The sequence below is a fragment of the Erithacus rubecula genome, assembly GCF_903797595.1.
Source record: "Erithacus rubecula genome assembly, chromosome: 4".
NCBI lineage: Eukaryota > Metazoa > Chordata > Aves > Passeriformes > Muscicapidae > Erithacus > Erithacus rubecula.
In genome coordinates, this window is record NC_136686.1 from 15240843 (window position 1) to 15255990 (window position 15148).

At 46.2% G+C, this 15148-nt stretch overlaps 1 protein-coding gene across 6 annotated transcripts in view; it reads left to right on the forward strand.

The window, feature by feature from the left end:
* The first annotated feature begins 7781 nt into the window (after positions 1–7781).
* DENND5B (DENN domain containing 5B) overlaps positions 7782–15148 on the forward strand; it is a 101172-nt gene continuing 93805 nt past the window's right edge. For 5 of the 6 annotated variants that reach the window (XM_079303418.1, XM_079303421.1, XM_079303420.1 and 2 more), the window contains exon 1: positions 7782–8062. In XM_079303418.1, coding sequence (XP_079159544.1) covers positions 7951–8062 — 112 coding nt within the window. In that variant the 5' untranslated portion in view covers positions 7782–7950. The remainder of the gene's footprint in view (positions 8063–15148) is intronic. The other variant, XM_079303423.1, reaches the window with a different exon arrangement.

Consider the following 15148-nt stretch of genomic DNA (forward strand, 5'->3'; position numbering starts at 1 on the left):
GGATTTCAAAGGTCCTTTCTAATCTGAGTGATCCTATAGCATTGGTTTGCAAAACATCTCAAGGTGACATTAGCCCATATATAATGTCTTTGTGTATTTCAAGCTTCTCCAAGTTTGGTGTGCTGGCAGTACACTGCAATTTCTTTCCCTGCAGCAGAGGACATGATACAGTGACATCCAAATGGCTTGCTGGGAGCAGGCTGGGCAGATTGTGTGGGAAGCTGCTTGGATACCTCCTTGTCACAGCTCCCAGGGCTCCAAAGAGCAAAGAGAGCCTGAGAATCCCCAGCCTTGTGCTGTGTGATCTCACATCTTGGGTTTTATCAGCTGAGGTGTCGAGCTTCAATGCAAGCAGCTGCATTGAGTGGAAGCAGCAGTGTCACCGTGACCCTAAAGCTCTGTCACTATGAAGCAGTGTCACTGTGACCCTCTTCAGCTGTGGCACCATGAGCTGGTGCTGGGGGAGCCAGGGCAGGAGCACCTGCAGGTGAGCTAAGCCTCAATATGAATAAATGGCCCAAGAATTATGAAGCATACTGGCTCTGCTATCTTCCAGAAAAGAAGGTAAACACTTCCACCACTGAAAGCAGCACATCTCAGCTGCGTGTGCTGAGTGTCAGGGCTTTGAAGGCACTAATGGGTCTTACTGGCCCTGGCTCTCCCCACACCCTGCTCACAGCCCAGGACCCTATTTCAGTGCCTCTGGGGCTGTCAGTCCTGCCCAAGCAATGTCACAGCAGGCTGGTCTCTAGCTCCCCACAGTTCTGCCCAGTCCATTCATGGATCCCCAACAAGCCATCCCCCTCCCCATGGACATCCCAAGGGTGTGTTTCTGGCTCCCTTCAATGTCACTCATGGGCTGACATCAGAGTTGGAGCTGCCAGACACTCTGACAGTGCCTGGCACCAAAGGTTACTGATCATCTCTTGCCTTCATCCCTGCTGGGAAGTGTTGACCACCAGGAAGCCAATAGCTCTGATTTAGCTGGGAAAGAAATTTTTACTGTGTTTTCCCAGTAACAGCTGAATTTTAGCCTGGAGGGAGGTACTGAGCTAGCTTATTGCCACATTAGACAGTGTCAAATGCTCCCACACCCAAAGGATGTGCTTGATGGGAACTGCTGGAATTGCTCAGCATGGATCTGGGCTTAACTAAGTTGTGACTATTGCTTTGCAAGGAAGTCACTAAGAAATATGATCTTCAATGAGAAGCAAGCTGCTTTGATCTCTCTTTCTGGTTGAGCTCCTCTGTGTGAGCTCAGAGCTGATTTCCAGTAAAGCACGAGCACAGTCAGGCAGCACAGAATAGCTGCAGAGTAGCTGCTGTCAGTAGTAACCTTCCTAAGCAGCAAGTACTACAAGGAGAGGTGCTGTTCTTGGGCATGGGGAATAAGTGGCAGAGAGATGTGGCTGAGCCTGTGGATGTAAATGTTTAAATTTTTGCTAAAAGCACTAGCAAGGAAATTGAAATAGACCCTTGATTAGTATGAGCTGCTTCTAGATTCAGAACATAACACCACTGCAATGATGTGAACACAGAGGGCAGAGCAAAGGCAGTCCTTGGTAAATGACATAACAATTCACAATGCATATTCATTGCAGGAAATACTTTTCATCCGTCCTTGATTGCATGTTGTATATTGGCTATGGATTCGATGGCTTTGGATTTCCTTAGCATGCCCTTGGGCTTTCAAGTGTGCTGGGATGCATTGTAATGTAGATGCAGGGTGTCTGGCACTTCTTACTGAATGAAGCTTCAAAGGGAAGTTGGAATCAGACTCTAATTGCATTTGTAATAAGGCCAAAGGCATTTTGACAAAGAGATTACCTGCTGTTCATGGACAGATTTCGTCCAGAGTGCTTGAAACCGGTGGAGTCGGTTCACGTTACCACTGCTACTGGCAGACGTAGGACTACCTGATTTTTGGTAACTGAGATAAAGGCAGGCAATATTTGTGACTAGGCTTTGAACACAATGGTGTTACTCAGGTAGATGTGACAGCTTGAACGCATCTTCTCTGGAAGGTTTCCCAGTGCCAGAGCTCATCTAACTGGGAGCACAGACCACTGACACAGCTGTGCCTGTACCCCTGCCACTGCAGACCATATTGATGTGGGCATGTGATCCAAGCAGCTTGCCAGGATCCCCTCATGCCTTTCTCCTTGCCACAATATGTGCCTTTGAAGCTCTAGTGCTTTAAAAAGAAGCCCACAGCCTTTTCCTCATGCTTTACGTGGGCAGCTGTATTATGTTGCAAGACTCTTCTCCCTTCCCAGGTCTTTCCCAAACAGACAGTTTGTAAGGGACTGGGGTTCTGGAGCACTGAAAAGAGAGGAATTGGAGTTTAGAGGCAGGGAAACAAGCACCTTCAGCAGAGAGCAGAAATTAGTTGGAAATGAAGAGGTTTGCTGTCCCCACTGAATGCCTGGGGCAAAAGGCATCTGTCAGCAGACAATGGTGTTGGGACGCGTGGGCTGGAGGGACTCGGCGTCAGGACTGCTGCCCGTGCAGAGGTGCATCTGCCTCCTGGAGCAACGCCATCAGGCTGGCCTGGGGAACAATAGAGCTTTGTGCCTGGCAGATGTTCAGGCAGCCTTTGCTTTCTTTTCCTGAGGGCAGTTGAAACACAGTGACCTGATTTGCACAAGGGTGTCTGGTGCTTCTGCAAGTCACGTTACAGGCAATTTGGCCAAGGTCAAGTGATGCTGTCAGAGATAGATGGAAATCTCTGTGTGGGTGCTTTAGCTTGATGCTCCAGCACAACACCTCCACCAGGGCATGACATGCTAGTGATTTATCCAAGCAGTACTTTGCTCATCAGGTTTTATCTCAGTAGCAGTGGGAACAGTCTGTGTCTTCTACATCCAAAGAGCAGGAAGTGTACCTTACTCTGAGCAAAATAAGGCCTTTGACCCGAGGATCATGGCACTGAATCAAACAAAAGGTAATGGTTACATATGATCTTTCTCCTGGAGTGAGGGACACACCTAATGCATTGCTCGACAGGGGAAGGTGAATCTCACAATCCCAGTTTAGAATCACAGGTAGAAGAGGAAAATGGCAGGAATCACCACAGCTTATTTTGCCATACTGAACAGGGGGAGAGGAACAAACAGGGTGGTGAAGGACACAAACCTCCAGAAACCAGGCATGGCAACCGCAGGACTTGCCCAGGAGTGGTTTCTGAGGCAGTGTGTGAAGTCTGAAGTCTGCTGCCTGAGGGGTTGCTGTCGCTTTCCCACTCCAAGACTAAACCCTTGAGGAGGCAGATTCAGGCTGAGGGAAGGTTTGAAAGGCCAGGGAGGAGGCCAGCTCTGAAGCAGAGCTGCTTCCTCAGCAGAGGGATGAGAAGCCTGGCTTGCAGTGTGATGGTGATGTGAATGAAAACAGACAACACAGTTCCATCCCTGCCTATGTTTTGGGATTCTGTTTGCTGATGGTGAGCTGGATGCACTCAGGAGTGGCAGATGAAGCTACAGATTTGTTTGTGAAGGAAGCAGTGGGAACACAGAGCCAGTCCCAGGAAGGAGGGGGGAAGAAGGTGTAATAAACTATTGCATAATTTCAGTTGCCTCATGAAACCTCTCCCTCAAAGATCCCCTCAGAAAGCAGATAAGAGTGGAATGCATCTATACGTGTTTGCAATGCAAGAGCATGTACATGATGAACGTACACAAAATTAATAAAATGCAATGGGCTACCATTGGGGATTCGAGATTTAAAACCTTCAAATTTTAAATCACTGGAGCCTTCAGAGGTCCTATGGCAGAGATTCTGGCAAGTAATAATCTTTTACTTTATCTGTAAGTCTGCTGTATGAATAGTAATTACACAATGTGGCAGAGGAAAACCATGTGCTTTTATTTAAGTTTAATCTTTATAGATATGAGGCAGGCATAGAAGGCGAGCTACTTGCTTTAATAGTATTATGATTTGATTAGATATTAGAATATGTGCCTGCAGTATCTGCTTTCTAAGCAATGATGGATTGGGCTGGAGGAAGTGTTCTTTGCTTTATGGTTTATTTGGGTTTAGACCCTAAGGCAGCCAACACTTTTCCTATGCTCTAAGCAGTCTTCTTGCATAAGCTCAGAGAATTTTTCATTTCAGAGAATGAAAATTGCATTCTTTATGAACCTCTCTATAAAATCTTCGGCTGTTGTTGTTTTTCTAACTTCTGCTATAGACTCTTCCACACTTTGTACCAGAATGACTTGTATTTTGGTCTTAGAGTCCATCCCTAACCCATCCTTATCCCATTTCTTTCAGGTGACTATTCATATCCAGCTCCTAGTGAAGGAGCTGACAACACCACTCAACAAAGTCAGCCAAGGGTTGAAATGTTCTGAGCATTACAAATGTTCATATTACATCTTAGTGGTTTTCCTTCCTTCCACCCTACAGGATCTCATGAACCCATAGATACTAGAGCAAAACAGGAGAGTCTTTCAATGGAAAATCATTGTGGCTTGGCAGCTTGTGAAAGATCTTAGAGAGGGAACTGTAGAGCTGTGTGGAGGGGTGAGCAATCCATCACAGCAGCATGATTTCCAATTCATGGATGAGCGATGAAGAAAATAGAAAGTGAAGCAACAGTGTCATAGCAAGGGGAAGAGACAGAACCTTTAAATAGCAGGTTTTTCCAGCTCTCTGAAGAATTGGGCATTGGCTTCTTGAAGAAATAGGACAAAGAGCTTGATGGTCTGATCTTTTATGGCAGATCCTAAGGGCAGTGGGAGCTGACACACTTGTTAGCATTTGACCCAGTTTAAACTAACAGGTTCTGAGGAACAAAGACTCACTGTGAGGTTATGGAGAGGGAAACCTGAACCAAATTGACATTGAGAGAAATATTCATGGCAACTAGAGATCCAAGTACCTAAGGAAGAAGAACAAATCTGCCAAGCCAAAAACCTTCCCTTGCTTTGTTGTGCCAGTAGCAATCCAGCTGGTGAAGGAACAAAGCTGCTGCCATAGGAGAGCAGATCAAAGTGAAAGGTCACAGGCAGATCTGGTCTATGCCAATCAGATATTTCCCAGTCCAAAATTCTCAGTCCTACCTTATCCCTGTTCCTTGGAGGAACATGTAAGAAGTTCTGACACTGGTTTGTGCTCTGCTGTGCTAGTGACAAACCTTATCTCCCTGGCTTTATTGTTAATGTGATTTGAATAGAAGACACTCATCCTATTCAAATCCCATGTGGAACTTCAACAGTTTTTGTTGCTGAAAAGCAAAAATACTCATAATCCCACCCAGTAATCTCTGATCATCCTAGATGTGTCTCATGGCACAATCCTATCAGACACTGCTGCTTCCCAGGCTTCCCATATTTTTTCATGGCATTTGGCTGATTAGTTAGTATATGTAACACTTTGTGATGCTTTTAGACCTCACCTTTGTTTTTCTCTCACTCTTGCAAGAAGTTCCACAGCACCTTCATGGACCTGCTGTGACTTTTGTAAAATTTAAGCACTCAATGTTGCAACTAGAGCAGAAATATTGAAAGCAGGAGGAACTGGTGATCAGTGCAGGGTGGGTTTGGATGGTGAAAAGACAACCAAAATGCCTAGATTTTGTTAGAATGTCATTAAAGTTACAGATTCCTTGGGATGAGAGCCAGGATTGAGGGGGAAAAAAACCTCTAAGAGTGAAGAAGAGTTACCCAAAGGCAGTGTGCAGTATCTAAAGCTAGATCAGCTTGGAGTGAAAGACTAGAATAACTGAGATGGAGGGGTTTAGGGGAGAAAAACCAGGACCAGGGACATAACATGTCTTACCAGAGCCCAGGCAAGCTGGGTCTGCTGGCACTGCTTGGCAAAAGATCTGAGGGGCCTCATTAGGATAACTTTTGTGCCCAGAAGATGAATTGTCTTAGGAGAAGAAATCAGTGCCCCCCCCAAAATTCCTCCACAAAAAAGTGTCTGTGGGAGGTGGACATACAGAAATGGGAGCTCAACCTTACAGCTAACCTAAAATAATGAGTTTATTAATTTTACACCTCCAATCCCATGTTTTGTGCTTTTTCCTATTGTTAAATGCTATATGCACTACTGATTATATTGAGATTGAGGTGTCTGTGCACTGAATTTTATTCAAGCAAAAAATGCTGCCCTGTACAGTAGACAGCTGAACCAAAGTAATCTAGAACCAGCTAGCAGCTGGTTTTTACTTAAGGTAAAAAGGTCAGAACCATTGTGCTAATTTTTGGGTTATTTTTAGAAGCAGTCTTAACTCATACACCCTTTAGAGAAGTTCTGTCTTGGACTTCCTGGAGACATTCATGCCATCGGGCCTCAAAAAACAGAGATACCTACAATATGAGCACTTTGTTTTGAATGAGAGTAAGAGACTGACTTGCCAAGCTCTTATCATCTGACCTAAAGCTGAATAAGCAAATACATACAAGTTAATAAACAAACCAAACTAAATAAAACAACGTAGCTCTGGTGCAAAGTCGAGAAAATGACTGGTCTCACAGAAAATTTCTCTGCAGCTCCAGCAAGGTTCAGGTTGTTACTGAGTGCTGTAACTACAAGGATTGAGGATTGTGTGAGAGGATTCATCCTCTTTTAAATTTATTTATTTATTTTTTTTTTTCTGGAGATTGGGAAGGGAACAGTAGTTTAGCTCTTGTCTGCTTTCACCAGAACACTACAGGAAGCTAAGAAATAAAAGGGCATAAAATCAGTTAATGTGATGGGATGAAGAGAGAGAGAGAGAGAGAGATGCTGACCTAGGTGGTTTCCAGGTCAGACAGTTACTCCATGTACCTCCATAAAATGATACAAACTAGATGTAATATCAATTTCCTTGTAGGCATTTTCTTATCAAAGGCACTTATTGAACACGGACAAAAGTAAACTATAAAAAGAAAATATGTGATTCACACTGCTAAGAGGTAAAATAAAGGCGTCATAGGAGTCCACAGTAAGAAAATGACGAGACTGCAATTATTACAGATGGCACGGACCAAGACTAACAAACAGATAAAACACAAAAGGATAAAAGTGAAAATACTGAATTCTGCCAACGACCTCCGTGTGATGCCTAGATATCAGAATTATCGACATATAGGGGATCTCATCACTTTGGAGAAGAAAGAGTTAGAATTTCAACAGAATCATCTCTATGAGTAGGTGCTGCTCCCGGGCGGACCTGCCAGTATTTTGGCATCGGGTAATCCTAACGAGAAAGATTCTAGCAGCTGGGGTAAAATAAAGCTGATTTCTTTCTGGACGCGGCAGAATAGCTCCAAAGTCTTAAATAAACTGGGAACGAAACAACATTTTAGATTTTTGCTTTGCAATGGAGTGCGGGTAGCGAAGAACAAGCTCTCCCATAAGGTGGTACGAGTGCCATCCCTCGCGAAGCGCGCACAGAAGCATCGGCCGCGGGTGGCGGCTGTCGCTTCCCCACTCGGCCGGGGAGGAGCAGCCGCCGTTTCCCGCGGCAGGATTCCCGCAGGAAGTGCTCAGCGCAGCCCGGGCGCCGGGCGGGGCTCGGCGCGTTCCGGCAGCAGGAGCTGCCTCGGGGGACGGGGGGAGAGACATTCCCGATAGGAAGCGGCACCGTCTCCTGCTTTATTTAAATAAAGGCAGCCTCTGCCTCTCACACGCGAGGGAGCTTAAAGCTTAAACCGCGTATCGCAGGGATTGCGGACAAAGCCGCCCGCGGCTCTCCCGCGGCGCCGGGAACGCCCGGCCAGGGCGCGGGGCGGGGGCGGCCGCGCAGGGTTTAAATGCCCCGCGGGGGCGGTCCGGCGGCGCGGCGCGGCCCGCCCGTCCCCGCCCCGCTCAGCTGACAGCGGGGCCGCCCGCCGGAGCCGCCGCCGCCGCTCGGTGCCCGCCTGCGCGGCCCCGCCGGGGATGGGGATGGGGGGCGGCGCGCCGTGACCGGCCCGCGGGCGCGCCCGAGCCGCGCTGCTGCCGCACGGAGCCGCCGCCGGCGGGATGAGCGGGAGCGGCAACCCCGGGCCCGGCGCGGCGCCCTGCCGCTTCGCCCACTACTTCGTGCTGTGCGGCATCGACGCGGAGAGCGGGCTGGAGCCCGACGAGCTGGCAGGTGAGCGGCGCCGCCGGGAGGCCTCGCCCGCACCGCTGCGGCTCGCCGGGCCGTGGGATGCGCTGCCTCAAAATGTCTGCTCCCCCCGAGGAGGGGAGGAGCAGGAGGGGTCGCCGAGGCGGTGGGAGCCGCAGGGAGGGAGCGACTTTGGAGGGTGAAGCATCCTTCGGAGGAGCTGGCGGAGCATCCCCCCGAGGGCAGCTCCCGGCGGCGGCGGGGAGCGCTGGGGATGCGCCGTGCCCGCAGGCCGGGCTGCGCTGGCCCGGGTCCCCGGCGGCGGGGACGGGCACTCCCCGGCGGGTGGGCTTAGTGTCCCCAGCGGGGTGCCGCTGGCCGAGAAGGAACCCCGGGTTACGGAATCGGAGGAGCCGAATGACCGAGCTTTCTGCCGGGGCAGATGCGTTTTCTTCAGTATCTGCACTAGAAAGGAGGGGGAGGGATTTGGGAAGAACTGAATATATTAATGGTATCGCATCTTTATTATGTCTATTCCCATCTTTTGTCTATTCAGAAATAATCTTCCTGCATCCTTCTTTCCCCCACCACACCAAAAATGTAACAGAAAAAAAGGGAAAGAAACTATCGCTGTAGGCTCTAACGCTTTTTCTAAAATATTTATTTTTGGTGGGTTCATGACTGGATATGAGCTGATTACACTGGCATAAGGCAGCAATTCTTCCTCAATGTCACTTTTGTTTATGCAAAAGAAGCTATATAAGTCAGGTTTTTACATACAAGATTTGGTCAACTCCAGGCTTAATTACAGGGCTTAATTTCTTGGAAGCTGAGTGTTTCCTCATGGAGTTAGGAGTTTGGAAGTGTTTAAGTGCCAATGCTTGCCCATTCCCATACGTTCGCACTGCAGGCAGGGGAGCTGTGCGTGGCTGAAGTTGGAGGCAGCTGTAGCTGTCACAGTGAGCGCCTCTGCCTGGCACCGGGATCCTGAGGATGGGATCCCAATGAGGTCTCCGCAGATATTGCGTCAGGAAGTACCTTGCCTTCCCGTTGTGTAAGACAAAGACGTGATGATCTGTATCACTGGTCAATGTACACTGGTTGAAGTTCAGGTTTTTGTCACCGGTAAAAGGGGTGGATGCACGTATGTTTCCAAGGAACAGCTTTCCAAGGACCTTTATCTTAAAGCAGGGTAACTAAGTCTCTACCCTTGGCGGTGAGCGCACTAGCCCTAGGGGCTCCAAGCTGAAACATTAGCTAAATGTACTTTCATCTCTTTGTTTTTTAAAATGTACTTGTGACCGCAGTTGTGTGTTTTCAGTTTTGCTGCTTTTAGTAGAAAACTCCTGACTTGTGAGCCACCTCCCAGCTGATGGCATACAGGGTTTGATTTGCATGATATGACCTATTGGGGTTTCAGCTACCTAAACTTTGGGTCATCTGTCTGAAAAGAAACTATTTTTAAGCAGTGTTGGCTGCGTCCTCCCTGAGGTACCCACACTTTCCAAGTTGTCTTTTGCTGATTTTTGCACCATTTCCCAGGGAAGTGCACAGGTATGTTCCTGTGGAGCACTGCTCAAGCACAGCCTGAGTGGTGGGTTTGTGCATATGTCATGCCTCAACTACAGGGTTCCTCTTCCGTGGTCATTCAGTAGGTTTGGCTGAACTGTTCACACTAAGCAGATTTCAAAGCTAAAGTAATCTCCCTGTTCATTTTTCAGTGAAAGAAAGTAATTTAGGCACATCTAGGATATAGCCATTTATAAAATACAGTGCAACTGTGAATAATTTTCAAAGAGAAATTAACGAAAGTAGTAATTTTCAGTGCAGTGTCTTTGTTACCGTTTTAAACTAGGCAAGGTCCAGCAATATAGTTTGAATATATAACATTTTTTGTAATGCCAGTTTGGGAGGCATGCTTAATCCCTTAGGAGGGTTGGGATGTGATAGAGGAAGAAGTGGAGTAACAGAAATATGATGGGACTTAATATTGCCACTGAGCAATGTTATATTTTTAGGGACTCATGACAGGAGCTTTCTGCTATCAGCTGGGAGCTCAGCAGTGGGAAATGCTGGGGAGGAACAGGGAGTGCTGTGAGCCACAAATATAATGCAGCCATGGAAAAATTAACTCTGGTTTGAGATGTAGCTGAGAAAACATTTCTGTTAAAGCTTGGGGAGCGCTAATGCTGCTGTAGGCTGGCAGTAGAGAGAGCCCACCTAGAAATCTGTGTTACAGGTCTCAAAAACCAAGGTACTATGACTGAATTCACTGCTGTAATGGGTGGGGAGAAAGATGCTTGAGGGAATAGAAAGTCTGTTCTATCACAGAAAACCTACAAATGGCTATTCTTTCAAAAATGTTCTTTGTAGATGTAAATGACCCTGTTCTTTCTGTATTATGTAGCTGTGATGGCTACATCTTGCTGTCCTTGTGTTTATAAAGCCTGTTGAGGTTAGTCACAAGGCATCAATGAAAAGTTGCTGTGACTTAAGCTGCTGCACAGTTCATCCCCAGTTTAGCCAAAATAAAAGTAAGGAAGAACCTGCTTATCTCCAAACCTGGGAATCCCTTGGCAGCCAGTGTTCACACAGCACCCTGCTCACCCTAGGTCTGACTGATGGAGCTGCCTTGGGGCTGAGCAAGGGATCAGGAGAAAGGACAGGAGGAGCTTGCTGCTGCTCTGGATGCCCCAGGGCCCCTCCTGTGAAGAGAGAAGGAGTTGGAAAGTGCTTGAGGATCTGAGATGGACTCGGTGGTGATCTGCTGATACCCAGGCAGCTCACCATGGTACACTGTGAGTCAGCTGTGGCTCATCTGGAGCTCCCTGACCCCTGCCTTTGCTGGGGACAGCCCGGGACTCTCCCTTGTGTGGAAGCTTTCCTTGCCTTAAGCCCAAAATCTCTTTCCACAAAAACTCTCTTCAATTAAAAACAAAACAGAAACACCAAGAAATCCTCATCAGGCATGGAAGTAAAATTCTTCAGTGCTACTCGTGAAAGCAGGGCAAAGAATTGCTTTCCTAATTCTTGTGGTGTTGATAGGTCTGTTCAAAAAATGAAATAAAATCAACATTTATGGTTGTATAACATTGACATGCTTTTAGGGAAGAGTATTTTGTTTTCTAATTCTTGTTCCACTGAATGGATGCTCAGGGCTTGAAACAAGCTTGGTAGATGAGAATTTTCCACCAAGAAATTGTACATTTTTCTTCGATTATTTTTGTGTCTTTTGCATGTATGAAGTTTTCTGCTACAGATTTTTTTCTTTTTCTTTTTTTTTGGTTAGTGAGCTGCTCCACAGCTGGCTCTTCAGATGGCTGATTTGGGGTTTTTAAGTGAACTGATTTTGAACAGCTGAAAGCTGTTTACCTATTGCTCAACTTGGTAGTATATCCAGGCACAAAACAAAATTGTGTGTAGATTATGATGTTGTCAAAACACTTGTAGCCCTTATCACAAAGCTCTCACTCAAGGATGGAGGGGGAAAAAAACCCATTTTTTTTCCCAGGGACTCTTTTCCAGGCTTTTCCAGGGACTTGAGGAAATGAAACTATCTAAGGATTTCTTGGTGTTTAATAGTTGGAGAAAGCTAGAATAAAAGAAATAAAAGTAGGATATTTGATGTGAAATATCTTGAAAAGCCTGAAAATTTTGCTATTTTTTCTCAGTGCCCTGTTGAGCTTCACTAAAATAGGGTGTAGGGAGCTTTTTTGTCATGCTTAGGCCTAATGGAAAATAAATTTCAGCTCACTTTCCTCTTCATGCCTGCTTCTTTCATGTAAAGCCATTTTTGAGACTATCAGCTTTGGAACTGCATGTGCTCAAATGAATTTGTTACAGTAAATAATTAAGACTGTATTTAACAAAAAGAGCTATTTGTTCATTAAATTGTTTTTATAATTTTTTTTTATACTATATGAACTTCACGTTCATATATAGTGAACTGTATGTGTAGGGCACAAGGTTTTCTGGCTGTAGCAGCTTTTACTCTTTGCTTGGGGAATGTGCTACATTTTGTAGTATCTTGAATGTTAGACACTACAGTTTAGAAAAATCCAGAATACATGGCTCAATTAAAAAGAAAATGAAATATACTTTATTGGGAAAGTAATTTAGTGCTCTGGAGGAAAGAAGACAGAATTAGGGATGGGTATTTTGTCTGAAGTGGAAGGAGTGGTGCAATTTGGAGGAAGAGAAGGTGCAGTAAGCCAGTGTGGGAACTGGGACTTGGAGGACTGTGTTGGATGGTGCCTTCTGTGTCTTAGAAACATGAATATTGGTGGAGTTAAGATAGCCTGCTTGCTGTGTGAAAAGGTTTATAAGATTTTTATAGGGTTTTTCCCCCCACATGAACTGTAAATGTTACCTTAGCTGTCTAGTTTTGGCAATTGTGTAAAGATTCAATGTGTTACTGTCCCATTCAGTGTATATTTGAAAACTATAGAGACCTTTATTACTCTGCTTTTAAGATATTCTTTATTTTAATGGCCAGCAAAGTAGAGAGTGGATACTGGTCATGCTCATGGAAAATGCTGAATGTCTTGGGAAAAATGCTCATTTCTTCTCCCTCATGCTGTTTCCCTACAAATATCCACATATTGGTAATTAATTTCCCCTCAATGAAACGTTGAGATCCAAACAGGGCATGCTGCAGTCTGGCTAACTGTGCTTCTCATCTAGTAGGCTCTTATTTTTAGAAAGCTGAAGGACTTTTTCGTCCTGGTGTTGTTGGCAGTGGCGTGCTCGCTCCTTGCAGAGCTCCCCCCGCCCGCGCCGTTCCTTCGCGCTTCCCCCGTGCCAGCCTGTGCGCCCAGCGTGCTGCCAGAAAACCTGCTGGCATTACTACAGACACACAGCTTCCCGTGTGCCTGGCTCTTCTCAAAATAGGCAGTTGGATTTTTTCCTAGTTTGCTGGAAATGGGCTAAGTTTCCCTGTACCCAGGAATATCCGATCGGTTGAGATTCCTGTTCGCGACTTACACGATTGATGCAAGTTAAAAGCAGGCTACAGAACTTTTGCTGTTCATTTTTAAGTACAGTCCAGATTTTGACAAAGCATTTTTGGAGGGATTGTCCAGATTATGTAACCTGGATGTGGATGGGAATGGTGCAAGTAGAGGCAGAGATGGTTTATGCTGTTCAAGTCACCGAAACTTAACTTGCTCCTCAGAATCAGTTGAGGCGGATTGCTTAGGCTTTCTCATCTTTGCAGGGCTTGTGGGAGGGATGGAATTCAGCTTTTCTCCAGCTGCCCTGTAGAAGTGATGCTCAAATGCAGCATTAAATCTACTGACATTATAGCTGGATCCAAGTCTCATGGATTAGATATTGGATGGACCAGCCGGTTTATTGAAGTTACTTCAATAACCCCCATATTTTCTGAACTATCATAATAATAGGGAAATACTGTGTATTCGTTTAGGAAACCTGTTTGATAAAAATCTAAGTTGGGTTAATATTTCATTCATGTGAAACCAAATCTTATTATGCAAAGATAAAGTGTTGCTTTTCTAGGTAAAGGTGTATGGAGATAATCCCTGCTTTCGGTAAACAAAAATTGGATAGTGAAACAGAAATAATGTTTCTGCTCTCTTCTACATCTTTAAAAGTGATGGCATGGATAGTTGCTGTAATGGTTCATTCTTCACCTTCTTTTTGCTGTTGGAGGAAACCAGAATTCCAGAATTGTAATACCATAAAGATTTTAATTTTATTTTTAAAACATCTGAATTATGTATTAAAGACCTAGCTCCTATAGGAGGATTTCTATAGCAGCCAAAGGAAATAGAGCTTTTTATAAAGAACAGTCAATATTATTGACAAGTGTGATCTCCAGTTACAATAACCTTTAATAAGGAGTAACTCTCTTGTTCACTTGGATAACAGACCATTTGTGGAATTGCTGATGGCTGTGACGTATTGCTGTGTTTTAGCAATAGCACTTTCATTCTCTATCTGTATATATGCCAGAGAAATGCTGGCTCTAAATGCTCACCCAGCCCTGGTGTGATTATTCTGTTATACATTTGCCTTCATCTGAGTTTTTTATACTGTATTCCTTAGAAAATAAGGTACTGATTTGGTTTGAAAAACGTCATTATTCCTATCAATAGCACTGACTCACTAATGCTAAACCAAAGAGAATTCCTTGTACTTTGCTTGCCAGATAAGCTGCTGTTTTGATTTCCACTTAGAAGGACTAAAGCCTCTTGCATGCTCGGAGGCTGCTTGGCTGGCAGTGGCTGCAGCAGCAGAGAAGGTGTGACAGTCTATGTGAGGGACCTTTTCAGTGACAATCCCAGGAGCTGCCTTGTTAATATTGAAGGAGGGAGTCCTTTTCCTACACACTCTGTAAATTCATTAGTAATCGAAGCAATGCCAGGCAGAATGGCCGAGCTGCTGTCTTTTATAAGAACGACCTAAATCCAGCCCTAATCTTGTTCCAGCGCATCAGCCTGAAGTGACTGCTGGCCCCGTCCTGGCGCAGTGGCTGTGGGGGGACGGAGTGCCAGGCCCACAGCCCCTGCCCGGGGTACAGAGCAATGAGATGGCCGTGGGGCACCCCGGGGAGAGCAGCAGCGGTGGATGGGGCTCGGCACGGCCGTGTGTGGTGGGTGGGTACGGACATGGTGGCTGTGAGCCCGAGGCTGGTCCCTGCTGCCAGGGGAGAGGCTCCTGTGTTGGCTCTGCCCTGCCCTCAGGGCGCTGGGGGACAGTGGCACCTGGGCTAGGCGATGCCCACCGCTCTGCAGATGGAAGAGCAGTAACCACAAAAATGTCAGAATTGCTCAGGGCAGTGCACACAGTGCAGACTGGAGTATTGATTTTTCTGCTCAGCTGTTTCCCGTGTCCTCGCCAGAGCCATTTCCCAGTGCTGCAGGAGCTGTGCCAGTGCCCTGACACCCTTCCTACAGCTCGCCTGTGCCAATGCAGAACTCCATGGAGGAATAACTTCAAAACGAGCTGCTTCAGGAGAGGCTGAGCTGCACCTAAGCCAGCAGGGCAAGGGTGTCAGGGCTCTCTTGCCTGCTTCTTTCACCCGCTTGTCATGGACTAATCAAGTTGTCCTTAATGCCAGCTTGTCCCTAAAACATGCTGGCAAGTACAGCCTGCAAAGCCTCTGCGTGG